The 24,628-nt window shown below is 43.8% G+C and overlaps 1 protein-coding gene across 1 annotated transcript; it reads left to right on the forward strand.

Annotated features, from left to right (window-relative positions):
* The first annotated feature begins 306 nt into the window (after positions 1-306).
* LOC128919446 (cytosolic phospholipase A2 gamma-like) lies at positions 307-24,081 on the forward strand. Its single transcript, XM_054224772.1, is given in 12 exon segments — positions 307-362; positions 7,780-7,975; positions 8,245-8,362; positions 10,193-10,333; positions 11,363-11,416; positions 17,063-17,185; positions 17,301-17,326; positions 17,328-17,440; positions 17,587-17,642; positions 19,119-19,214; positions 20,214-20,368; positions 23,737-24,081. Coding segments are annotated over 12 exon segments (1,479 nt in total).
* Positions 24,082-24,628: the final 547 nt, after the last annotated feature.

A 24,628-nucleotide genomic window follows, 5' to 3' on the forward strand; every position in this document is an offset into this window, starting at 1 on the left:
CTCGGTCCAGTCCTCTTCAATATACTCATCAATGACCTGGATGAAGGGATAGAGTGCACCCTCAGCAAATTTGGTGATGACACAAAGCTGGGCAGGGGTGGCCGACACACCAGAAGGCTGTGCTGCCATACAGACACCTGGACAAGCTGGAGAGTTGGGCAGAGAGAAACCTTATGAAATTCATAAAGGCCAAGTGTAGGGTGCTGCACCTGGGGAGGGATAACCCCAGGCACCAGTACAGGTTGGGGCTGACCTGCTGGAGAGCAGCTCTATGGAAAGAGACCTGGGAGTCCTGGTGGACACAGGATGACCATGAGCCAGCAAGATGCCCTTGTGGACAAAAAGGCCAATGGTATCCTGGGGTGCGTTAAAAAGAGTGTGGCCAGCAGGTCAAGGGAGGTCATCCTCCCCCTCTACTCTGTCCTGGTGAGGCCACACCTGGAGTACTGTGTCCAGTTCTGGGCTCCCTGGCTCAAGAAGAACAGGGAACTGCTGGAGAGGTTACAGCAAAGGGATACCAAGATGATTAGGGGACTGGAACACCTCTGTCATGAAGAAAGGCTGAGGGATTTGGGTCTCTTCAGTCTGGAAAAAAGACGTCTGAGGGAGGACCTTATCAACGCTTATGAATACTTAAAGGATGGTTTTCAGGAGGATGGGGCCAGGCTCTTTTCAGTGGTGCCCAGTGACAGGACAAGGGGTAACAATGGGTAACGTAGGAAGTTCCATCTAAACATGAGGAGGAACTTCTTTCCTTTGAGGGTGGCAGAGCCCTGGCACAGGCTGACCAGAGAGGTGGTGGAGTCTCCATCTCTGGAGACATTCCAACCCCGCCTGGACACATTCCTGTGCAACCTGCTCTTGGTGACCCTGCTCTGGCAGGAGGGTTGGACTAGATGATCTCCAGAGGTCCACTCCAACCCCTACTGTAGGAATGTGTCTGAGAGAAAATGGTCATGTGAGCCAGCCTCCCTACTATGAGAGATTAGATTAAGGGCAAAACAGGTGGTAGAAGATGGAATTAGTACATGGGAAAAACGGGAACTGAGAAGGTAGAAAACATGTTGTGCTAATGACTAAGCAATTTACTATGTGAATTCTTGTAACCAACCTGATCTGTGAATGAGCTGCATGGACAGCGCATGAACAGAGACTGTAAGCCAATCATATAGCTGCCGCTAGCGCGTGCTCTTATTGCCTGTCTATATCTACTCTGTGTAAACTGGAATAAAGGGAGAACGATCATACTCATATTGAGACTCCATCGTTACTCCGGGTCCGTCTCCCACTCCGACATCTGGTAGCAGAGGATGGTTCAGCGCGACTGAGTTCTCCGAGACTGCGGTAAGCAGCTAGAGGAGGGGAGTGGTAAACTTCGGCTGGGAGACGTGCTGCTTGGGCGCATCAGCGGGAGCAGACAATGGCGTGAGGTCGCTCCTCACCTCCCAGGCGCAGCTATGGAAACAGAAGCTGCGGCCACGTTACTCGCTGGGATCCTCTCTAAGAGAGGGATTGAAACACCAGCGAAACTGTTGCTCAAACTGATTACGCCGGGGCAGGAGATGGGGCAACAAGTAACAAAAGAAGAAGGGGCTATATTAAGACTTCTCCTGCATATCCTCTCTAAGAGAGGGGTGAAATACGAAGAGCGTATGCTCTGAAGGTTGTTAACCTGGTGCAGAGAGAACGGATTCGCACCAGAGCCCCAGACAGCTTTCAAACCAGAAATACGGGAGGCTGTTGGGAAAAAACTGTGGGAAGTGATAAGTAAAGGAGACAAAGAGGCATCACCGTTAGCGACGACATGGTGGTTGGTGTTATCGACCTTACAAGATATGAAGGCGGAGCGAGCCACGGCAGCCAGGGCTTTTGCAGCATTACAACCCACGGGAGGGGGATCGAACAGGCCAGGTCCGAAGGTCTGGGACGATCCCCTGCTGATCCCCTCTGCTCCACCTGAGGCCGAGGGAGGAGGCAGAATGTCAGCAGAGAAGGACAGAGCCGGAGCTGTTTGCTCCTGACATTGCCTGCCTTGCCCCCTCCCCTCCCCAGTCGTCTCCCTGAGATAAAAGTGCTGTTTTTGTACGTCTACTGTGTAAGTGTGTGTGGGCGCCAGCCTATACCTGCTGATCAGCATGTGTGCTACTGTTTGCTTTTTGTTGTGTGCAGTTTCGTTAGATGACTCCACTTGAGCAGGTGTTCTGCCTGGTGTGGTACTGTTCTCGTATGCAACTAGGGCTGACACTCCGTCAAGTGAAGTAGTTTGTATATACACAGTGTTTAGACATAAGGCGAGCGCGCCCCAGGCAGATACACCAGGATGGGCTGTAGAACCGATGGAAGTCCTGAAATATTGGGGGAGTTTTCACGAGCCGACACATTTACACTCTCAGAAACGGCTCGCCCGTGCAGGGCATATCGCTGGTTGTTTGTTGTTTGTCTATAAGATCATGGTTGATTGGGAAAAGGAGTTGAGCCAAAATCTATAGGATGCTCTGTAGGAAAATGAGAAACTTAAGGAAAAATGAGAAACTGAGCTCTTGTTGCAAAGGCAGACTTTTATGTCAGTCGTAAAAAAAGAGAAAGAAAAAAAAGAAAAAAAAACAAAAAAGAGAAAAAAAAAAAAAAAAAGAAAAGAAACCAAACAGGAACAATTAGATGGGAAATGTGCCACGTTAGCACAAAAGTATGCCATACGCGCTAGGAGAAAGCGTCAGAAAAAGAGAAATAGGGCACCTGATTCAAAGCAGTACCATAGAGATATGTTTTGGGGTTTTTTCCTATATGTGTGTATGTTACTGCATGCCTTAGTAGATTGCTCTGTGTTATACCCTGCGAGACTAAAATGAACCCCAGCAGAAGCAGTCTCTTGAGCAAGGGGGTGGAATATGGGAAAGCAACGGAAAATCGGCGAGGAGGACTGTAAATACACTCAAGGGACTCGCACCTGGGTGCTGGAAAACACATATATCACACCAATTGTTATTCAGTCTTGGGTGCTGGCAAGAAAAACATTTGGATGACATAAGCCTGTAATGGACTCACAGACACCTTATCCAGCTGCTCGAGAATCTTGGCCTGTTGTGGAAGAAGATCAAAGCACAGTACCAGCGAGAACAGGGAGTCCGCATGCGCTCTTGCTAACAAGGACCCTTTTGCTGCCAAGGATTCGTGATAACAAGGACTCTCTTGCTGCCAAGGATAAGTTTAACAATGCTACTAGTACCGCTATTTCTGAGTTATTGGTAGATGTAGATAATATTCGATATGCGATGTTGCAAAACAGAACTGCTACTGATTTTTTGCTTTCAGCTCACAGACATGGTTGTCAAGATTTTAAAGGACTGTATTGTATGAATCTAAGTGACCACTCCAAATCCATCCATGCCCAGTTGCAGGAACTGCACCGACTGAACCAGCAACTTGTGGAGACCACTGGGTGAAATCTCTTTGCTGGATGGACTCGGGGGTGGGGTTGGTTGAAGCAAATTATACTCATTGCCTGTGTGGAAGGAATTTGTCTGTTATGTTTAGTATGCTGTTTGCCGTGTTTAATAAGCATTATACGATTAGTTGTAAATGCCGCTTTGCGTCGTACCCTTATACGAGTTGTAGAATATGTTGCTCTAAAAACTATGTGTGTATCCATGAGAACCTGACCTTCACAGAAGAAGATAACAAGAAGGGATTACAACAATGTAGTCACGTATCAGACAGCTGCTGTTAGCAAAGCTGGATCATGAGTTCGGTGAGACTCGCTGCATACACTGGCCACGTGTGCAGCGACTCTGGCCTGTACTTTTCTACTCGATCCAGTGCAGGAGAGTCTGGTGGGACTCGCTGCGTGCACTGGCCATGCATGCAGTGACTCTAGCCTGTACTTCTCCACTCAATCCAGTGCGGGATATAAGGAGGCTGTCTCGGGTCAGAGAGGGGGAGAGAGACATGAGCACACTTTGAAGGTACAGAGGCTTTAATTAAAGAAGTATTGCGCTGGCTTGGCATTTTGATAGCGATAATTATTGTAGTGAAAATTGCATATCATTGTATTTTACGCAACCTACTATGTGTTAACAATACCGTGTTGATTGTACAATCAGTACAAAAAGAAAAAGGGGGAATTGTTGAGGAATGGCTATATGAGAACGGACACGGCGCCATGCAGGATTGTCAGAAGTAAGCTATGCCTGCCTGCATGGAGAATTCCGAGTCACGCTGATAAGAAAGATGCTGAAGGCCGTGCTGACCTCCATTAAGTCAGATAAACAACTTTGAGAAAGTAGACTGTGAGAGAACAGGAACAAACCTGGACCCAAGAAACTGCATGTAGGAGGAGTATGAATAATGTAATCTTTAGCGCACAGCCAATAGTTGTAAGACAAATAGGCATATCTAAGTATAAGAGTATAAAAGTTTGATGAAGCTGCAATAAAGCTGAAGCTTGCTTTATCACTAAAAAAAAAAAAAAAAAAAAAAAACCAATTCGTCCTTTACATGATCAGCTAAAAGCTCAAATACTAAAGATTCAAGACTTAATGAACCACAATGTATTTGAAATATTACAAAAGGATTTCTCGTGGGTAAATCCAAAGAAATTGGCTTTCTGGGCTAAATTTAGGAATCTGGGTATTTATTGCCTTAGCAGGGTTCTTTTTGATTCTGTTTTTAATTGTGTTTAGTATATAACCGGCTAAGAGCGTCACAACGAGTAGAAGCACAAGCCGTGGCGACCTTGTTAATAAATGGTCTGGTGTTAAACAAAAAAGGGGGAGATGTGGCAGATCTACGAGCAGAGGCCTGCATACGGCCAAAGACACAGTGAGCAGAGCACACAGGAAACACAGAGCCAAGAGAACTGTTCATACCTTCACTCCATCCTGTGACGACCATATAACATTTTCAAATCTCGGACAAAGAATAGGGCTAAGTATTCTTCCTTCGCTAGGAACAGCAACGGCATTAAATATGTTGAATAAGATAGGGTGTTGGGCAAGTAAACAGATAAACCTCACAACTGAAATCATATCTAGCTTGCTTACTGATGCTGATAGCATTCAGCATGCTATGTTGCAAAACTATTGATTTTTTTGCTGTTAGCTCAGGGTCATAGGTGTGAAGATTTTGAAGGTATGTGTTGTATGAACCTTTCTGACCACTCATCATCCATTCATAAGCAGTTACGGGAGCTGAAGGATAACATGTCCAAATTAAAAGCTGTTAAAAACGGTTTCGATGATTGGTTAAGCTCATGGGGTATAACGGGATGGTTATCAGACTTACTAAAATAAGGGCTCATGCTATTGTTGGTTATATTATTATTGATTATGGTAGCCTCATGTGTTCTCCGCAAAGTGACATGATAGAAAATGCCATGCATAAGGTCTGGCTGGCTCAAGAAGAAAAAGGGGGTATTGTAGGAATGTGTCTGAGAGAAAATGGTCATGTGAGCCAGCCTCCCTACTATGAGAGATTAGATTAAGGGCAAAACAGGTGGTAGAAGATGGAATTAGTACATGGGAAAAACGGGAACTGAGAAGGTAGAAAACATGTTGTGCTAATGACTAAGCAATTTACTATGTGAATTCTTGTAACCAACCTGATCTGTGAATGAGCTGCATGGACAGCGCATGAACAGAGACTGTAAGCCAATCATATAGTTGCCGCTAGCGCGTGCTCTTATTGCCTGTCTATATCTACTCTGTGTAAACTGGAATAAAGGGAGAACGATCATACTCATATTGAGACTCCATCGTTACTCCGGGTCCGTCTCCCACTCCGACACCCTACTATTCTGTGATTCTGTGAATCCACCAGCTTACAGTGATAACTGGTTGGAACTATTCTTGAAGCAGTAACTTATATTACTGTATCTTATTCTGGTTTTAATAAAACATTTTGTTCTACTTTCTTCATGCTCCTCTGGTAGCTGCTTGTAGAAAGCAATAAGGTCTTTCCTTAGGGCTGAATAAACCCAGTGATGGAGCAGCCATAAAGGCAACCTAGTGATAATGGACAAATCTGACAGAGAAAGATATCTACTTGCTGGGAGGCTGGGAAGTCCTTGATATGCACAGCTCAGAGCCCAAGATAAACATAGAACAAAGAAACCGCAATAACAAACTTCCAGGAAAGCAGAAGTTAGTAACAACTGTTCCAGGAACTGGTATTCCAATTATGTATCTACACCACTTATGCCCATTTGTGTATCTACACTGAAGACATAAAAGTAACTTACTATCTACACAAAGTGAGCTTCTCTATGTGAGATCTCCCAGACAGACCGGACCCTCGTCTGGGGTGCCCGTCTGATTGACTCTGGACTCCATGACACTGGTTATCTCCAAAGTGAGACTCTTCTGTTGTTGATTGGCTTCAATCCTGGGAGTTGTTTGGTGAGTGCCATACTAGTAACACCTCAAACAATATATACATAGATGTGCCTATAGGTAAAAGATCGTAATTTGTACTTGATTTACTAGTGGTAATTTTGTAGTAACTTACAACATGTACTTGCTTTAGTAGTAGTAATTTATAATAAAGTAATTAATGGAAATAAAGCCTTCATGTCCTTCTGTATTATGGAATCCTATGAACCCATGGTCATAATCTTTACATGCCCCCAGGTAAGGTAAACCTCGTAAATTGTGACCATATATTAACTAATGCCAGAAGTGGGATTCTGTAAATACACAGATCATGGAGAAGGCTATTGAAGAACAGCTAAAATGAAAGAGAATAACAGATCGAAAACACTGAGATGGGACAGGAAATGGATCACTGAAAATTGTCTTGACTGGGAGACGCTTTGAACAGAATTTCAGAAGTGACAGGAAACTTCCAAACACAAAGCAAAGGCAGGCAAGGGACCCTTCACTGGGTTTCTCACAGAGACACGAACCCCCACAGGTACTTTACTAAAAGCTGCTGACCAGTGAGTTCCAGGTGCCGAACAATGAGCTAAGGATGCGGATGCATGAGCAGCTGCCTTTGAATCTTGTAGTCCAATCTTGTTGGGAAGAGCCAACAACTTCAATGGTTAGAAACTAATCCTACACCTCTGGCGTTGCAAAAACTAGAGAGAGAGTGCACCCACCCAGTCTCAGAGTGTGAGACTATTCAAAAGATCTATGCACTAGGAGCTGATGAAGAAGAGGATGATTCTGATATTGATTATGACACTTTTGCCCCCACCTCAGCCACACTGTTAACTGAGCCTGATCCAGATGAGGTTACAGGTGCCACCCCAGTGGCCCTCTTGTACCATATTATTAACACCACCACAGTACAACCTCCAGTGATGATGTCACTCTGCAAGTGTAGCAGCTTTATTTGTCCTAATAACAGACAAAAAAATGTCACAAGTCTAGAGTGTAAAATGATGATGTGATGTAAATCATTCGACTTGTTTAGTTTGTTCCGAGTTCCTTGATGATTTGTATCTTGGCAGATTTCACATCTTTCCGGCTATCTGCAAAATCTGTATTCCTATAGCAATTTACCCTTAATATATGGCACCCAGCCAGGTGAAACCCAGCTTCAGGTCATCTAACTAATTAAAAGACATTATGAGCGTGTAGCTAGAAAGTGAGTGATCAAGGAATAATGACACTTTTTTCTATGATGTAAAGTGCCTTACTTCTGTAGATGTCAGGGACTTCTTCCTCCTCCCACACATTTTTAAAGACATTCCTATATCTGCATGCAGATTCAAAGGAAAAAAGCAAAGCCCCATTCACTTTTCCCTATGTGAGAGATAGGGCTTTTCTTTCTCTTTAAAAGGTGCATGTCCCTCCTGTATGAAGATAGGAAATGGTCAGAAAATTTGATGGGCTTGGAAAAAGAACTGTGTGAAAACCTCAGTAAATCCTGGGATATTATGAAAGCAGAAGGATACTTACAGGAGTCATCAGAAGACGAACTTCATTCACTCACCGACTTCTGGGATTGCTTTCTTGTATACCAAATACTGAAGCAGGTAAGAAGCTAACTGCAAACACTTTGGGAGTGTTTGAAGATCTCAGAGTAATTGCAACTAAATTTGACCTTGGTGGGTGTTTTTTTGAGGAGCTGTATAAATTGAAGTAATATTTTAGAGCATGGCATCTTATCTCTAGATATGGAAAGATAGAAGTGTTTAACCCAGCTCCTTGGTTAATCCCGTCGCCTAAGTGGGGGTGTCCTCAGTGCTATAGCAGAGAGGAGGGGCATTTTATGTTCCTTCAGAAGTTCATACTTACCATGCAGTTTGATGAGAATGAGCTGGCTGACCACAAGGTGGCTTCAGAGACTGGAATAAACCCTTACCCGATTTATGCAGCAGTGGATAAGGATCAACTGAGTGAAGAAGGTCAAAACTGTCCAGGTAAAATATGGGCTTCTTGTCTAACTGTATCTTAAATACCATGCATTAAGTTACTTTAACCTAATGGCAGGCGTTAGCTGTGCAGACGTCCAATTGCAGTTTTTCAGCCTATGTCATTACTTATAGATAATGGAGAAAAAGTCACCTCCAGGGGCTGAATCACATTTTGTAAAAGGTGCTTTCACGATAGGATAAGGTGAGGCATCCCTAGAATATAATGGGCCAAACAGATTAAATAAAACATCAGTAAAATAGAACTTCAAAATGTAGAAGCCTGAATATAGGCATTCAGTGCCATCATCGATCTCCTCGACCTCCGAGTATTCAGCAGTGTGCAGATCTCTTGTAAATGCTCTATCATATCTGTCTGCCCTATATGGAGCTCCAAAATAATCCAGTGCTTCTAAAGCTGAACTAGGCAACTGTCATGGTTTGGCCTCAGACGGCAACAAAGAACCACGTGCCGCTCGCTCGGGCCTTCCTAATACAGGAAGAATCAGAAGAAAAAGGCAAGACTCTTGCGTTGAGACAAAGGCAGTTTAACAGAACAGCAAAGGGAACAAGAAAAAAACAACAATAACACGGACAGAGGCATATACAAACACGATTACGGAACCGCCGCTCCCCGCCGCTCACCCACCGGACCCCGGGACGCCCCAACCCGCTCCCAAACCGCGACTTCCTGCCCCCTCCCCCGGCAGCTCAGGGTGGGCATGGCTCACATGGCATGGAATACCAGGAAAAATTAACCCTATCCCCGCCGGAACCAGGACAGCAACTATATCCATTTTCAGTAGTGACAGAGAAGGTGTTCACATGGAAAAATCTACTTTCAATCAACTACTTTTACCTTGTCCCATCAAACTGACTTTCCCCTTACTGCAGTTTCAATCTCTGACTGTCTCTCCTACGCCTCCTTGCACAGAAGACAGATCATCTCCTTCCACTTACCAACTGTAGGCTTTGATTTAAGGTGATGGGACTTGACTTATAAAGCACAAGCTGGTCGGGAATTGTGATAATCATGCAAGGTCTGAGTGAGAGCTGGGAACTTCATTCTGGAAAGGAAATGTGATCAAGGAAAGGATTATGAAGTGCAGAGTAGGTGGCTTTCAGTTTAGGCAGGTGGGTGAGGGATAATAGTCACAATCAACAAAAAGATGCTATCAAATTTTATTTTCCATACCTGTAAAAATAATTGATATCTCTCTGGAGCAAATAGACTTGATTCAGTTGTCCACACAGAGGCCTGTGATTCCATTTGAGATGCCTTACCATATTCAGCCTTCTTCACGTACTTTTCTAAAAGAGTATGAGTGTTATTTCAGTCCTGTGTCATGACTTTTGGCCCCATGCAAATGACTCACCACAGGTCCCTAGTACCAAAGGTTCCTAGTTACGTATCTGTAGGTACTTGAGTCAAGCCCAGTCTCTTCCCTTCATTGACTCGAAAGACTGTGAAGGCAGGCAGTTCATATGACCAGAATAACTCCGATGCCTGTGCATAAGCATCAGGAGGCCTTTGAGATATCTAGCATATCTGAGAGATCTGCACAGAGCTGTACAATATGACACACGATTTGTGGGAAACCAAGACCTTTCTGTTGTGTCAGCTTGAGGCCAGGCTAGGAAGGCTACCAAGAGCATATTAAAGAGCAGACGGTAGCGTACTTATGACTAACCTTGCTCCCCGTATGCCAATTCATCTTGGTCTGCTAATATCAGATGACTTTAGAAAGGAAAAGGAAAACAACTACAATGCTACTTTGGGATGGTGAGGTCAGCTATGCTTCTGAATACTGAGTGACAAATCTGTTTGATTTCTCACAGGGACTTGGTTTGAATTCACTCCACATGAGGCTGGATATACCGCTTTAGGTGCTTTTGTGAGTACCAAAAACTTTGGAAGTGAATTTGAGGAGGGCAAGCTGAAGAAAGATGGGAAGAAGAAAACCATCTGTTACATGCAAGGTGAATCTTCCTATTTCTGTTTTGTAGAAAAAAAAAACAGATTTAGCTATTCTCTGTCTTTCTGTAAGTTAGAAGCATGCATCTAGTATTCCATGAATGCATGCGTAACAATGTATGAATTCTGGAGAGCAGTTTGTCTTACTTAAGTATTCAAACTGGAACACCTGAATACCTTTCTATCCACTCTCTCCATTGACCTGTCTTCTGTGGTTGTTACAGGAAATTAGAGACCTACGCTGTAGATTACTGAAGTTAATAAAATACTTCCAACCTGGATGTCTAAATGTTCTATAATCCCAGCATGTCCACTTTACAGAGAGAGATGCTTCCCAAATTAGATACATCCTACTGTAAGGATTGGTAGCTCCTATTTGGCTAATTTGTTTCACTCTGTTTCAGTCCAGGTCCAAAGTTCTTTCATACCCTACCTAAGCAGCAGAGCTGCAAATCTCCTCTCACTTGTCTGTGACACAACTACACATATCTGGCATCCTTAAACATATCTTGCATTTAATGACTTCATGCCCCAGCCTCTTCAAAACACACCTTTGGCATCATGCTACAGGGGAAAAGAAAAAAAAAAAAGCACTCTGATTTGTACTATTTAATCCACTCAGAAAGAAAAGGAAAAAAAAAAACACAAATAAATACAACACATGCATGAAGAGTACTTATGCCTCCAAGCTCATGTATGAGGCTGGACCAGGGAAGTGCTTGACCAAGACTTCTGCAATGTGAGAGCACCCAATGGTTCCCATGGGATTCTGGCCTTCCCTAACGTAAAAACCTGATCCACAAAAATGTGTAGACCTAGCAGGAGGACGAGGGAGTAAATAATCTCAGGAGGTATATATTCCTATCAGTATACAGTAAGGGAAGGCAAGGAGTTTCAATTTAGACATCTGTCTTACAGATTTTAACAGAAAGTTAAATTAGAGAAGTGTACTACTGAAAGGCAAACTTGGATTGAATTCTTAGTGGGACTATTGTAAAGCAAGTACTTTTAGCACGTTTTCTTTTTTGTTTCAGGTTTATGGGGGAGTGCTATTGGAAGCATGGAAGAAATTCTGAAATTTATACAAGGTACTACATTTTTTCTCTTGTCCATATGCTCAAATCACTTGTTGCACCTGTTAAAATTGAGCACATACTTCACACTACCCTTGAGTTATGCCTGCAGTCCTCTAGTTCCAAGCACAAATACAGCTATGCCTAACAGAAGCTGCACTGGTACTCCATTTGTCCTTCACCCAGCATTCAGCAGAATCCCAAGCAAAACTGCTGATGCTAGTTTGAAATACATTTATGCAGAGCGGAAAGAGTGAAAGCAGCTTCTGTGATGAAAGGTTGAAATAGTCATCAGAGACCTCCATCAAATGGAGCTACACAAGGAGGCTGCAGCTCTGCAGGTCTCAGGCTGCAGAGAGTGCTTGTGGCCTTTTGCTGGGGCTGGGGAAGCAGAAGATGGTTTTGCGGCTTGCAGTAGAAGCGTGATACCTGAGGATCTCTGTCTCAAAGTAAAGGATCTGTGGGAGAGGCCAGCAGATTTCACAGCATCAGAGAAGACAAGACAGAGATTGTGCAGTTGTTATCCAAGACTGCAGCTTGAAGAGCCAGAATTCCAACTGTACCAAAGGAGGAGTGCTCTGTGGGTATCCGATTGGGAAGTAGAGACTCACAACCGCAAAAGCTGGAAGCTGGTGACTTCTGGCACAAGGAGGAAGGCTCCTGCTCCACCTGAAGATTTGCAATTATGGAATACATTTAGTATGCTCATAAAAGATGAGGGACTGAGAGCTCTGTCAAATGAAGCATGAGAGCCAGATGATCCCGACCACCAATAGAAGGAAGCGGTGAGTGATAGTAGTGAGAGGCTCCATGCTGCAGTGGACAGACACCCCCATCTGCTGATCTCATGTCTTGTTTAGGGAGGTTTTCTACTTGTTGAGGGCTTGGCTTTGGGAGACTTTGTGGAGAGATAGCTGTTGTTTGTCTGGCCTTCAGTTATCACCCCTCCAGTACTCCTCATTGTGGGAACCAAGGAAACTGCCGAGTGAGACCTGAGGTATCAAGCATGGCTACATCTGAATGTGAAGGGCAACAAGAAAGGCTTCCATAGGTACATCAGCAGCAAAAGGAAGGCAAGGTAAAATGTGGGCCTGCTGCTGAATGGGGCAGGAGTCCTGGTGACAACGGACGTGGAAAAGGCTGAGGTACTCAGTGCTGCCTTTGCCTCATTCTTTACTGTTTAGGCTGGCCTTCAGGAACCCCTGGTCCCCGAGACAAGTGTGAAAGTCTGGAGATAGGAAGTCCCTTATCCTTGGCAATCTGTAAACAAATTACATCAGGTTAAGGAACATGCAACCAAAGTGGACATATGCAAGTCCATGAAACCTGATGAGATACACCCTCAATTGCTGGTGGAGCTGATTGATGTCATTGCAAGGCCACTCTCAATCATCTTTGAAAGGTCATGGCAAAAGAGGGAGGTTTCTGATGACTGGAAGAATTATGTCATTCCTGTCTTCAGAAAGAGCCAGAAGGAGGATTCAAGAAGCCTTGGGTCAGGTAGGCACACCTCAGTCCCTGGGAAGGTGATAAGCAAATCCTCCTGGAAGACCTTTCCAAACAGATTAAGGATAAGAAGCCAATGAGGACTAGTCAGCATGTATTTATGAAGGGCAAATCATGCTTCGCCAACATGAAAGCCTTCTACAATGAGACGGTTGTCTTGGTGGATGAACAGAGAGCAGCAGATGTTGTTTGCCATCCTCTTAGTAAGGCTTTTGACACTGTCTCCCGTCCCATGGACAAACTAAGGAATTATGGTCTAGCTAAGTGGACAGTGGAGTGGATTGAAAACTGCCTGAATTTGTGACCCCAGAGAGTTGTGTTTGGTGTCATGAGGTTCAGCTGGAAGCCAGGCACTAGTGTTGTATTACAGGATGGAATTCTAGGTCTGACACTTTTACCATCATCATTAATGACGCAGATGATGGGACAAAGTGCACACTCAGCAGATTTGCAGATACTACGAAACTGTGAGGACTGGTTGAGTAACACAGAGCAGTCTTGGCAGGCTGTAGAAATGGACCAACAAGAACATCATGAAGTTTAAGAAAGGGAAATGCGAAGTCCTGCACATGGAGAGGAAAAACCCAGGCACCAGGACAAGGCTGGGGACTGACCAGCTGGAAAGCAGCTTTTTAATTGGGACCTGGGGGTCCTAGTGAACACCACATTCAACATGAGCCTGCAGTGTTCCCTTGTGGCAAAGAAAGCTAATGATATCCTGGGCTACATTAGGAAGGGCACCACCAGCAGGTCGAGGGAGGTGATCCTTCCCTTCTACTCAGTGCTGGCAATGCCACACCTGTAGTACTGTGTCTGGCTCTGGGATCCCCAGTGTGAGAAAGATGTGGACATACTTGGAGGATGGAGGGATTGAGAGCAGCCCTGCAGAGAAGGGCTTGGGGGTACTGATGGATGAAAAGCTGGACATGAGCACCCACAGCCCAGAAGGCCAACCATACCCTGGGCTACATCAAAAGAAGTGTGGCCAGCAGGTCGAGGAAGGTGATTTTTCACCTCTTCTCTGCTCTGGTGAGACCCCACCTGGAGTACTGTGTCCAGCTCTGGAGCTCTCAGCACAGGAAAGACATGGACCTGATGGAGCAGGTACAAAGGGGTACCATAAAAATGATCAGAGGGGTGGAACTCGTCTCCCATGAGGACAGGCTGATAGAGTTGGGGTTGTTCACCGCAGAGAAGAGAAGGCTCTGGGGAGACCTTATTGCGGACTTTCAGCACTTAAAGGGAGCCTACAGGAAAGATGGGGACAACCCTTTTAACAGGGCCTGTTGCAATAGGACAAGGGTTAATGGTTTTAAGCTAAAAGAGGGTAGCTTTAGACAAGATACAAGGAAGAAATTTTTTACAGTGAGGGTGGTGAAACACTGGAACAGGTTTCCCAGAGAGGTGGTAGATGCCCCATCCCTGGAAACATTCAAGGTCAGGCTGGATTGGTCTCTGAGCAACCTGATCTAGTTGACGATGTCCCTGCTTACTGCAGGGGGGTTGGACAAGATGTCCTTTAAAGGTCCCTTCCAACCCAAACTATTCTGTGATTCTATGAGTTCAGGAAGGGGACACAAAGATGATTCCGGGACAGGAACACTTTTCATATGAGGAGAGACTGAGAGAGCTGGAACTGTTCAGCCTGAAGAAGAGCAGGCTCAGGGGGGATCCTGTCAATTTCTCTAAATCCCTCATTGGAGGATTCAAAGAAGATGGAATCAGACTCTTACCAGTAATATCTTCTGAAAGGACAAGAGGCAATGAACACAAATTCATATACAAGAAATTCCATTTAAGTAAAAACATTTTTACTGTGAGGATGACTGAACACTGGAACACGTTACCCAGAGACACTGTGCAGTCTGCCTTCTTGGAGCTATTTAAAAACCCAGCGGGATACGGCCATGAGCAACTTGCTGTATCTGACTCTGCTCTGAGCGCAGGAGGTGGACTAGGTGATCTCCAGAGATCCCTTCTAACCTCAGCTGAATTTCTCTGAAAATGACCAAAATAAAACACTGCTTCTTGCAATTTACAACATTGTTATGAACATTTGAGTTACTCACATTAAGGTCTTGTCATAAGTGAGAAAGAAGAACTACACAGGTGCTCTTCACAGATACATTTAGATCCCTGCTTAAAGATGTGATGAGACTTTGTCTAGAAATGCTTCTCCATTGAATATATCTTAAACTGTGAGGTAGGAGGCTATCAAAACTGCTGGGGGAATAATAGAGGTGACTGATATGCTGTCAGGTATCTGAGACATCAAACACAGAGTTATGAGTGTCAGCCACACTTCTGAAGTGTCAGTCACAAGACAGGTGAGATCCTCCAAGGAATCTAAAATAGCACTATACATCTATGTCTAGGTGCATGGCTAGCTTTCCTGATGTCTTTCATTGGCAGATAATGACTATTTTATTAGAAGGGGTATCCTTATTTTAGTTGTCCCTTTTATTTCTTCCAAGACAGTCTCAACCCATTCCTAGAAAGAATATTTCACCCATTCAGAGATGTGTCCTCATCTGTACTTGGTGCTTTATTGTGCTTCTGTGCTGTTTTGGGGGGGGAGGGGGGTTTATTTATTTATTTTTAATTTTAAAATTTATCATTCATTTCTGCTTGCCCCACATTTTTCTTAGGGAACTGTCACCAGGGTCAGCCAGACACAAGGAAATCCAGGCCTTCTTTTCTCTCATATGCATAATGACTTGTGAGATCTTGAACGTGTAACTAAAATAAGCACCTTGACATTTTGGAGGGATTCACTCATGTCAGATGCATTTTACTAATGGCCTTCCAGGAAGGTGGTGTTACTGCACTCTTGTGCAGCTGCTGTGCAAAGTAAAATTTCTCACTGAATTTGTGAAACTCATTTGCAATGTTTAGCTGGTACATTACCTGTTTAAATCCAGGGCTCAGCTATTTCCGTCAGCCACGGTGTGCGGCCACTTTTTGTCCAGTTCCTTCTGGAGTGAACCAAATAACGGCCTTCCAGGAAGGTGTTGTTACTGCACTCTGTGCAGCTGCTGTGGCCAGGGAGTGCAAGTGAAGCCTGCACCACGCAGATTCAAGGCTCACTGTCCCATTCAGGTCCAAACTGGCTGCTTGTCCACACTGCCTGTGAGTTACCTCTCACTAGATTGCAATACGCCAGCTGATCTTTCCACCTTGGAAACTCGAGGACAGCAGGGATGGCAGAGCACGTGAAAGAACTAATCTGGCTCACCCTCGCATCTGCCGCTACTGGCAGTCTGTATGGCAGTGTCTGTGGCTCTTTTGATGTGAGAACTCAGACCTAAAATTTAGTCATAAAAATCCACATCAGGAAATGACTGAGCTCCAGTTCCTGAAGGAAGTGCAAGTTGGCACATATGTTCTTCCAAACATAAATTTAGCAGAAGACAAATCATATTGTACTAGTCATCATTGCTGGTTGACAGTAGACTTCAAGGAAAAGGAAGTAAATATTAAATAAGGCACCTTTCATGGACCTGTTATTCTGTTCTCTTTCTCCTTCTGGAAAATTCAAATTTCCTGTGGATTTTTTTTTGTTGTTGATTTTTTTTGTTGTTTTTCTTCCATATTGAATTGTTCACCTGGAAAATTTAGATTTTAATGACTGTGAAACACAGAATGCAAATTTCCCACAGTGTTTAAAAGCTTTCCCTTGGCAATACTGGAATAAATCACACCAGGCTTCACTCAAATCATCATCACATTTCTTATTCTTTTATGTATTTGGTATTTTTTTAAATTCAAAGTTGGAATGAAGTATCTGAGCCATATTAGATAATTACTCCAATTGCTGTATTTCTGCTCCTCCTCCTGCTACTTTTTTTCATGGAACTTTTCCTCTGAGATGAACAGGAAGGCCATCTGAATCCTAATATAGTTGTGCAGCTGTCCCGATTTGAATGCTCAGTGTTCGGTTGTTATTGTCAAGAGAGAAATATGCACTTTGGCACACGGTTCCTCTCACCAGCTTTAACAACTTTTTTAGGATAAGAGGAATGAGATCAGTGTTCCTACATATTCCACTGAATGCAGGGACTACATCTTCATTAATTCACGTCTCAGTCACTGTCTAATCAGATGTTTGGTAAGATGAATTCCACTCTGATGTAACTTTTATCTTGTCTTTCTTAGCGAGTAATTCAGATACCTTCAGGGATTATGAGCCTGCTCTTCTTCTACTAGACCTTCAGTTGTGTGCTGTAAGTGGGAGTGATCCTAAGGAAGTCTTCAAGAAATTGTTGACTATATTGTCAGGCAAGTGAATGATGCTGAGCACTTGCATTCTTAGTAAACTGGCTTTACAAACAGTGATTCCTTTGTTGCGGATTCTCATATTTTCTTTTTCTTCTTTTTTTTTGTTTTTTTTAAGAAGACAGGGGAAAAAGCATACCCTACCTATTTAAGTATAGAAATACATAAAACTTGGGCAATGAAAACAAAGGAGGAAAGAATTGAGAGCTGTGATGAACTGGGGGAGAAGATAAAAACAGGAATTTGGAGGCAAGTATTGTACATTAATGCTTATCATAATGATGATCACCTCTCCAACCCAGGTGGAAATGTCCACCTGTATTTGTAGTACAAAGTTGCCCTGTAGGTTGCCACGTATATGACTGGTCTTTGTGCTTTTTCTCAGATTGTTCTTACTCCATGAGTCTTGGAGAAGAAGGTACTCTAGCAGAAGTGTTACAACCATCCCGTGAACACCTAGGCAAGTTTATCTCATTTTTAATATCTTTGAATATTTTTTGTATTATATGTGCTTTGAAAAATTTCAGCTTTGGAGTTTTGTGAACATGAATTCCAGTGTAAATCTTGGGTACAGCCACTGTAGGAAGACTTGGTGAAAAACATATTGCTTTCAAGTCTCATGAAAGCACTTAGAATCTGCCTACCTAAGTAAATAAAATAAGAAGCCTAATCCCAAACAATTACTGTTTCCCATCTATCCTTGCTCCCTCCTGACTGAGTCTGTGTTGTCAGCAAGATTTCTCAGATGTGCCAGACTGATGAAGTATAGGGTCTCAACCGCTGCAGGTATTTGATTACTGAGTGGATTGCTGTTGGACGCCTAGTGCACTCTCAAGTGTCATTTGGATCTTCTGTCACTAGAGAAATTTTTAAATAAAACATCATGAACCAAGACATCCTAAAGCAAAACTGGGTTTTCTTTAACAGGCCACTCCTTTGTTACTGTGGTTTGGATTTTTTTGCAGGTAACCAGCATTTCTGCCCTTTTGTCTAAATTGAAGCTTGTTTTCAAGGAACTGAAGCCATTTAGCTTATATATGCAATATTTAATACACTTAGTTGTGGGTGAAATGAGGGTTATTTGGGTTTGTATCAAAGAGAAAAGGAAGAGGTCTAAGCAAAACACAAATAAGTTGCAAAGTAAAATTTCTCACTGAAATTCCTGAAACCCATTTGCAATGTTTAGCTGGTACATTATCTGTTTAAATCCAGGGCTCAGCTATTTTCATCAACCACGGTGTGCGGCCAGTTTTTGTCCAGTTCCTTCTGGAGTGAACCAACTGATGCTCTGAGATTAAATCTGGACATTGCAGACAGGTCTTTTTTCTCTCCAATGCCTCTTCCAAGGAGTGTGTTCTCAGATAAGACCTGGATTGCCTCGGTCTGCACAGTACAGTCCTCCAAACTCTTTCACTGGGCTGATCTTCTTGCATTCTCTCACATGATCTCTTGGGGGTCTCAGCTAATATCCCCCCCCTCGTACAGGTGATTCTACTGGGCTGTAGCACAGCTCTCACTTTCTTCAGGGCACTTTCAGCAGGAAAGAAGATGAAGAGAAACAACAGTCCCTCTGAACCATAAGAATGCTGTAAGAGGCCCAGAAAAGATCAGGCCTCATTGTTGTACAGCTCTGGTGTAACCGGTCCAGAGCCTGTGAGCCTCAAGCGTAGGAAATGTGCCAGCTGATGTAGGGCCCAAGTCCTGCACAGTTTGTGCACTGAGTGGCTTATTCTAATCTCTTTCAGCTGTACTAAGCTTGCTTAATGTCAATTATTTGAACTAGTGGGAGGTATGGTCCTTTCTCTTCTGAAGCATTCAGTTGTTGGCCCTCAGGCTGTACACTATCGGCACCCATCTCCCCCACATTTTGTCGCACCAGTCAAAACATTATGTTCTTTGGATTCAACTATGTTCTGAGTTTATTGTCTCTTCCCAGGCTCAGTGTGGGATGTCTGTAAGATGGCATAGAAAACAGTCCAATGTGCATTGACCTGGAAATGGGAAACAACTAATATCTTCCTTTACAACTGCCGTAAGAAAATACACATAAATATTATTTGTTTATATTCAGAAAATATAGAGGGATTATGCTATACGACTAGATCTATGGAGGAGAATGCATGGGGTTTATCAGAACTTTTATGATGTGTTTGTGTGATGTTAAACCAAGAAATCTGTCTTTGCCATTTACCTTCTGAAACAGCAAGTTAGATAACTTTCCTTTCCAGGATCCACCCTCTCTTAACAGCATCCCATTATGGGCAGCAAATAAAGTAGTCATAAACAAAATTATTTCACACTGCTGAAATCCAGATCTGCAACATCATTGCAGATACATAAGATCAATTCTGTCATGTAAACCCAGGCATCTAAAGTCACACAAACTGCCCTTGAGTACAAGGGACAAGAGCACTAAGTTGGAAGAAACAAAATAAAACCTGTGGGACCCCTGTGCCATTTTGGAGGAGAACCTGGAGGACACAAGAAGTAATCTAAGGAGTTGGAACAGAATCACTAAGTTTATGAAATCGAATTGTGCTCCTGATGCATGAGCAGTAACATTGGTCTCCTGATTCCATTGCCTGCCCTAGCTGGGTGTTTACTTATGATAATGGAAGCTTTGGCACCTAGCGTATAAGTAGAAACCTGCATTTAGACAACTGCAGTTAGGTGTCATGATCTCTAGCTGGCTCACGCATTCATTTTTCTGCTCAAAGATCTCGTCTTAAAGCTAGGGGTGCATAGTTTTATGGGTGTGATTTCTTGACTTTCAAAAATCCCCTCATGAATTCTAGTCTGCAAGCGACCACAGTCAGAGACAGAGGTAGGTCAGGGGGATTTGGATTCCTCTTGCCAGAATACAGTCGGACATCTGGTTGGGCAGAAGAGGCAAGAAGAAGCAGGTTTCAATACATTTTTGTGGTGCATCATTAGCAAAGACCAACACACTCTTTTGGGGATGGTCTATGTGTATATATACATATTTCTATATGCCTTTATAAAATGTCATTATTTTTTTTCGTTGGATTAACTAATGTTCAGCCCCCTTGCCTGGTCAAAACCAAAATCATCTCTTTGATTGATGCTGGCCTGGCAATAAATTCTGCCTATCCTCTGGTCCTTCGAGAACAGCGGCGAGCAGATCTGCTAATTTCCTTTGATTTCAGCGCTGGAGATCCTTTTGAGGTATATGTGTGGCTATGGCTTTGGAGAACCTCCTTTGGGGTCATTGGGTTGGGGACTGCAGAAATGCATTACAATCATTGTCAAAGCAATTTTCAGATAAATGTCTGAGAAGATTCTGACAGGTTGGTACACTGATCATCACATTTTTTGGGCTTCTTTTCTAGGCATTTGGCAGAAACAGATACTTAGAGAATGTGAGTCATTTTGTTATCAAGCTGTTAGGCTATCAAGGGTGCCTCAGGGCAGCAGGGGCAAAGCTCACAAATTTCTTAGCGTCCCTATTTTCCTTACGGCTGACTAGAATTTTTCTACGTGCAAGTGATACTACTCCTTCCTTAAGGGCAGTTGATAATATTCATCAAAGAGAACTTCATCCTGGTGAGCAGAATGAAGAAATGACAGTCTCACCAGCAAAAAGCCTGAAGCAATCGCAGGCGTTGGGAATTCCCAGAGGCAAGAACAGAGCTGAAATGCAACCAGTCTCAAAGATGACAGAAAGCAAGGGTGTTTCCTAGAGACTCAGCTGCTGAATGGAACTTTTTAAAACAATGGAAACAACAGCTAGTTGTTAAATTTTCAGTTAACAAAACTTAAGGAAAGAAAAATTTCCTCCACACTGAGCATATCAGAGATTGTTTACAATCATTTTTATTTTTCTTATTCCATGTTTCTAGCTCTGAATTTTTCTATTTTGTCAGGGGAATTAAGTGGGGGAAGGACACTATAAAAAACTATCACCATTCCTTGCTGTAGTTCATGTTCCTTACAAACATAGTGTTTGATCTGGAATTTCTTTTGGAGTTAATGAAGTTTAGTGTCTCATAAGAATTTCAAATGTGCTAGGATATCTCAGATTGCTGCTTCTCTGGCATCCGGAGGCTTTGGCTCCTTTGGGCATCTTACAGTTGGCGTATAGTTGCTGTATTGAAAATAGATTAACAGATCTCTTCAAGTGCCCATTTCTGTTTGACGACAAATAAGATTGCCAGGGAGCACTCAGCACCAGCTCCTCCCAAAGGGATAGGGAACGAGGCTCAATAACATGACCAGCAAGGCAAGGGCCTCACCAGACAGGGTCATGCACTGCAGCACCTGAGAGAGACAAGCAGGGCAGGTCCATGGATGGCAGACAGGGTCGATCAGGAGTCCAGATTATCAGTCAAGTCCGTGGTGGAAAGGCAGGTCCAGGGTCAAGCTGGGAAGTCAGTTCATGGATTGGGGTGTGGATAGACATACCTGTGGCTGAGCTGAACACTGCTACTTGCACAGCGTCAATGAGGCCCCTGGGCCAATGGCAAGTGTACGGGAGCAGGCCCCAGCACCATTAAGGCCTATTAGTGCATTCAGGACCCTGACAGTAGCCTTCCATCCCAGCAAAGTGTGTCCTCATGATTGGGTGGTCTGGGGTCAGAAGGACCTTTCTGTAGAGTGATTTCATTGGTGTGTTTGTCGTGGGCTATTTCAAGGGAGACAGAGCCAAGGCAGGGTCTGGTACCTGAGAAAGGGATATGGCATGAGAGGTTTGGGGATGGGTAGGGGTGTTCAGGCTGGGGTCCAATCTGGATGGGGAGTAAAGAGGGTGGGCCAGGGTTTTCTCTGAGCTGCCCCTGGTAAGCCTTGGAGGGTTGGCAGGCTTGAGGAAGGACATTGCTCAGGAACCTGGGAATGGGTAGGACATTGGCACCATGGGGATACCAGAGCCCAGGGCCAGGCTTACCCCTCAAGAGGAGTCATAGTGGCAAGGTCTTGCATAGGTGTGGGCCAGGCTCCATGGTGCTTGGCACAGGGGTCGGGAAGGCCTAGGCTGACTGCCAAGAGACAGCTGCCCCTAAGGGGAAGGGAGCCAGGTGTGGTAACAGAGCAGGCAGGGCAGGGCCTTGATGGCCAGTGCCCAGTTTTACAGGATCCAAGTGAGACAAGCAGGGCAGGCAGATGCCAGTCAAGTTCAACCAAGGCTCAGAATCATCAAGAAAGTCTGTTGTGATGAGGCAGGTCCAATTAGGGAAGTCAATATGGATGAGGATTGGTGACGGGTAAGGATCAGGTCTGCTGAGGGTAACCAGGCCAGTTACTGCTGGGCAGATTCATAGTGGCAACACCATTCCAAGTCAGCCTTTGGGTCAAGGCTCAGATCTAGGGGTCTAAGGCACAGGCATGACTGTGGCTGAGCAGGAGACCAGTGCGCCTAAGACATAGCTCATGTAGGGGTTGAAGGCCCAGGTCTGAGATTTAATGTAGCTCATGGGAAGGATCTAGTACTTGCCAACTCACACCTCAGCAAGAAAAAAGGGAAAGGGGTTTGGAAAATATAGTTCTCCAGGGAAGAAGAGAAGAAAACATTATTAGAGGTAAGAGAAACCCTTATCAGAAGGCAGAACACTCTTTGACAGACAGTATTTACAGCAAAATAGATCTTTTACCTTTGAGGAGACCTCATATCAGTATCTGTAAGAATTTTGCTCAGTTTCCCTTTGTTAAGGCTTTTTCCTCCAAATGTAATCCATCTTTTTCCCTTTTTTAAACTAACAAGCTCAACATGAGCCAGCAATGTGCACTTGCAGTCCAGAAAGCCAACTGCATCCTGGGCTGCATAAAAAGAAGTGTGGCCAGCAGGTCAAGGGAGGTGATTCTGCCTCTCTGCTCCGCTCTTGTGAGACCTTACCTGGAGTACGGTGTCCAGCTCTGGGGCCCCCAACATAGGAAGGACAGGGACCTGTTCAAGCAAGTCCAGAGGAGGCCACGAAGATGATCAGAGGACTGGAGAACCTCTCCTGTGAGGACACTCTGAGAGATTTGGGGTTCTTCAGCTTGGAGAAGAGAAGGCTCTGGGGAGACCTTATTGTGGAATTCCAGTACCTAAAGTGTGCCTCGAATCAAGTGGCTTAGCGTCTCCCTTTGATGGTCATAAGCAACACATAGCGAGTTTTTAATTTTGTTAGAGTGATGGAGCAACAGGAGGGGTTGCTTTGGAAAGTAAAATTTCTTCTGAAAGTCTGTGAACCTAGTGATATCTTCAGACTGTTTTATAGATTCCAAATCCCTTTAATGTTGACATCTGTCAGTGTCAGCCATATGGTCTTTCTGGGTATAGCTGTAATTTGTTAAACAAAGGTTCCTGCTAGAAGTGACCCCAGAAGTGAGCGCTTGATTTTCATTTATTTTCTAGACTTAACCTGTTCCTCAGAGAATGCTTGAAGAAAACAGACTTTTAAATGTGTTATATGTTACAATTAAGTATAACTTAAGAAACATTAAGACCATTGTTCTGTAGCAATTAATTTTATTACTGGAGAGAGGATTGATTTATTCTAGGAGTTCAAAAACAAATAACCAAACTAAAAAATGCATATAATTTCTCTGTGTCTCAGACTATCATGAAAACAGCTACGTACTGCCAGACAAACCATATCCCATTTCCCAAGACAGAGGATCAGAAAATGGATAAGAGCAACCCTTCTGATTGCTATGTCTTCCGAGGAGACAAGTCATGCCTTACAGTCATGCACTTTCCACTCTTCAACAAACTGAATTGTTCTGGTAACATGTACTTAATGCAACTTTGTCACTGTATATTTGCATTTCATATTCTCAGCTTCCAGTGCTGTGCATTTCAGAGTCCTTCTTTACTCAGCACTGCAGCCGTGAATGGACACAGAAGAAAAGGAACAGGGCAGGCTTAATGTGTATTGGATAGAAACTTGCATGGGCATTAATATACTTGCCCTCTCAGGCAATGTATGTCCTGGGCTATAAGGATTTTACAGTCCTCTTGGTTTGTTCTGTAAATCAGTGTAATTGAATTGTGGCCCTTCTACTAAAGAGGAGTTGGGGAGGCATCACATTTAGAAGCCAGAGTATCCAAGTCTGGGATATTTACTACTGCTTCCCTTTATGGTTACTGGTGAGGAACAGGCAGGTACAGATAACTGATGAGGCAGGTGATGAAAGAAGCACCTCTAGACTCTGACTGATCTCCTCCTCTCTCTCTTCACTGGCTACCACTGGATCTTAATGCAATAAAGAACTTGTATGAGAAACTGCAGATCTTCAGGGATTCATGTTTTCCTCAAGTCCATGCTTTTCTTGAATGATCTTGTAATTTTCTGTTTAGCATTTACTTACATATTTTGTCTACCTTTTTTCTAGGTAAAATAGAAGAATACAGAAAAAGGTATCCCACTTTCATCTGTCCTTCCCCGAGGAAGACATCAAAGACCTCCTTGAGAAAGGTGGGTTGAATGTGTTCAAAAATAAGAAGAA

This window comes from Rissa tridactyla, chromosome 19 (genome assembly GCF_028500815.1).
Source record: "Rissa tridactyla isolate bRisTri1 chromosome 19, bRisTri1.patW.cur.20221130, whole genome shotgun sequence".
Classification (NCBI taxonomy): Eukaryota; Metazoa; Chordata; class Aves; order Charadriiformes; family Laridae; genus Rissa; species Rissa tridactyla.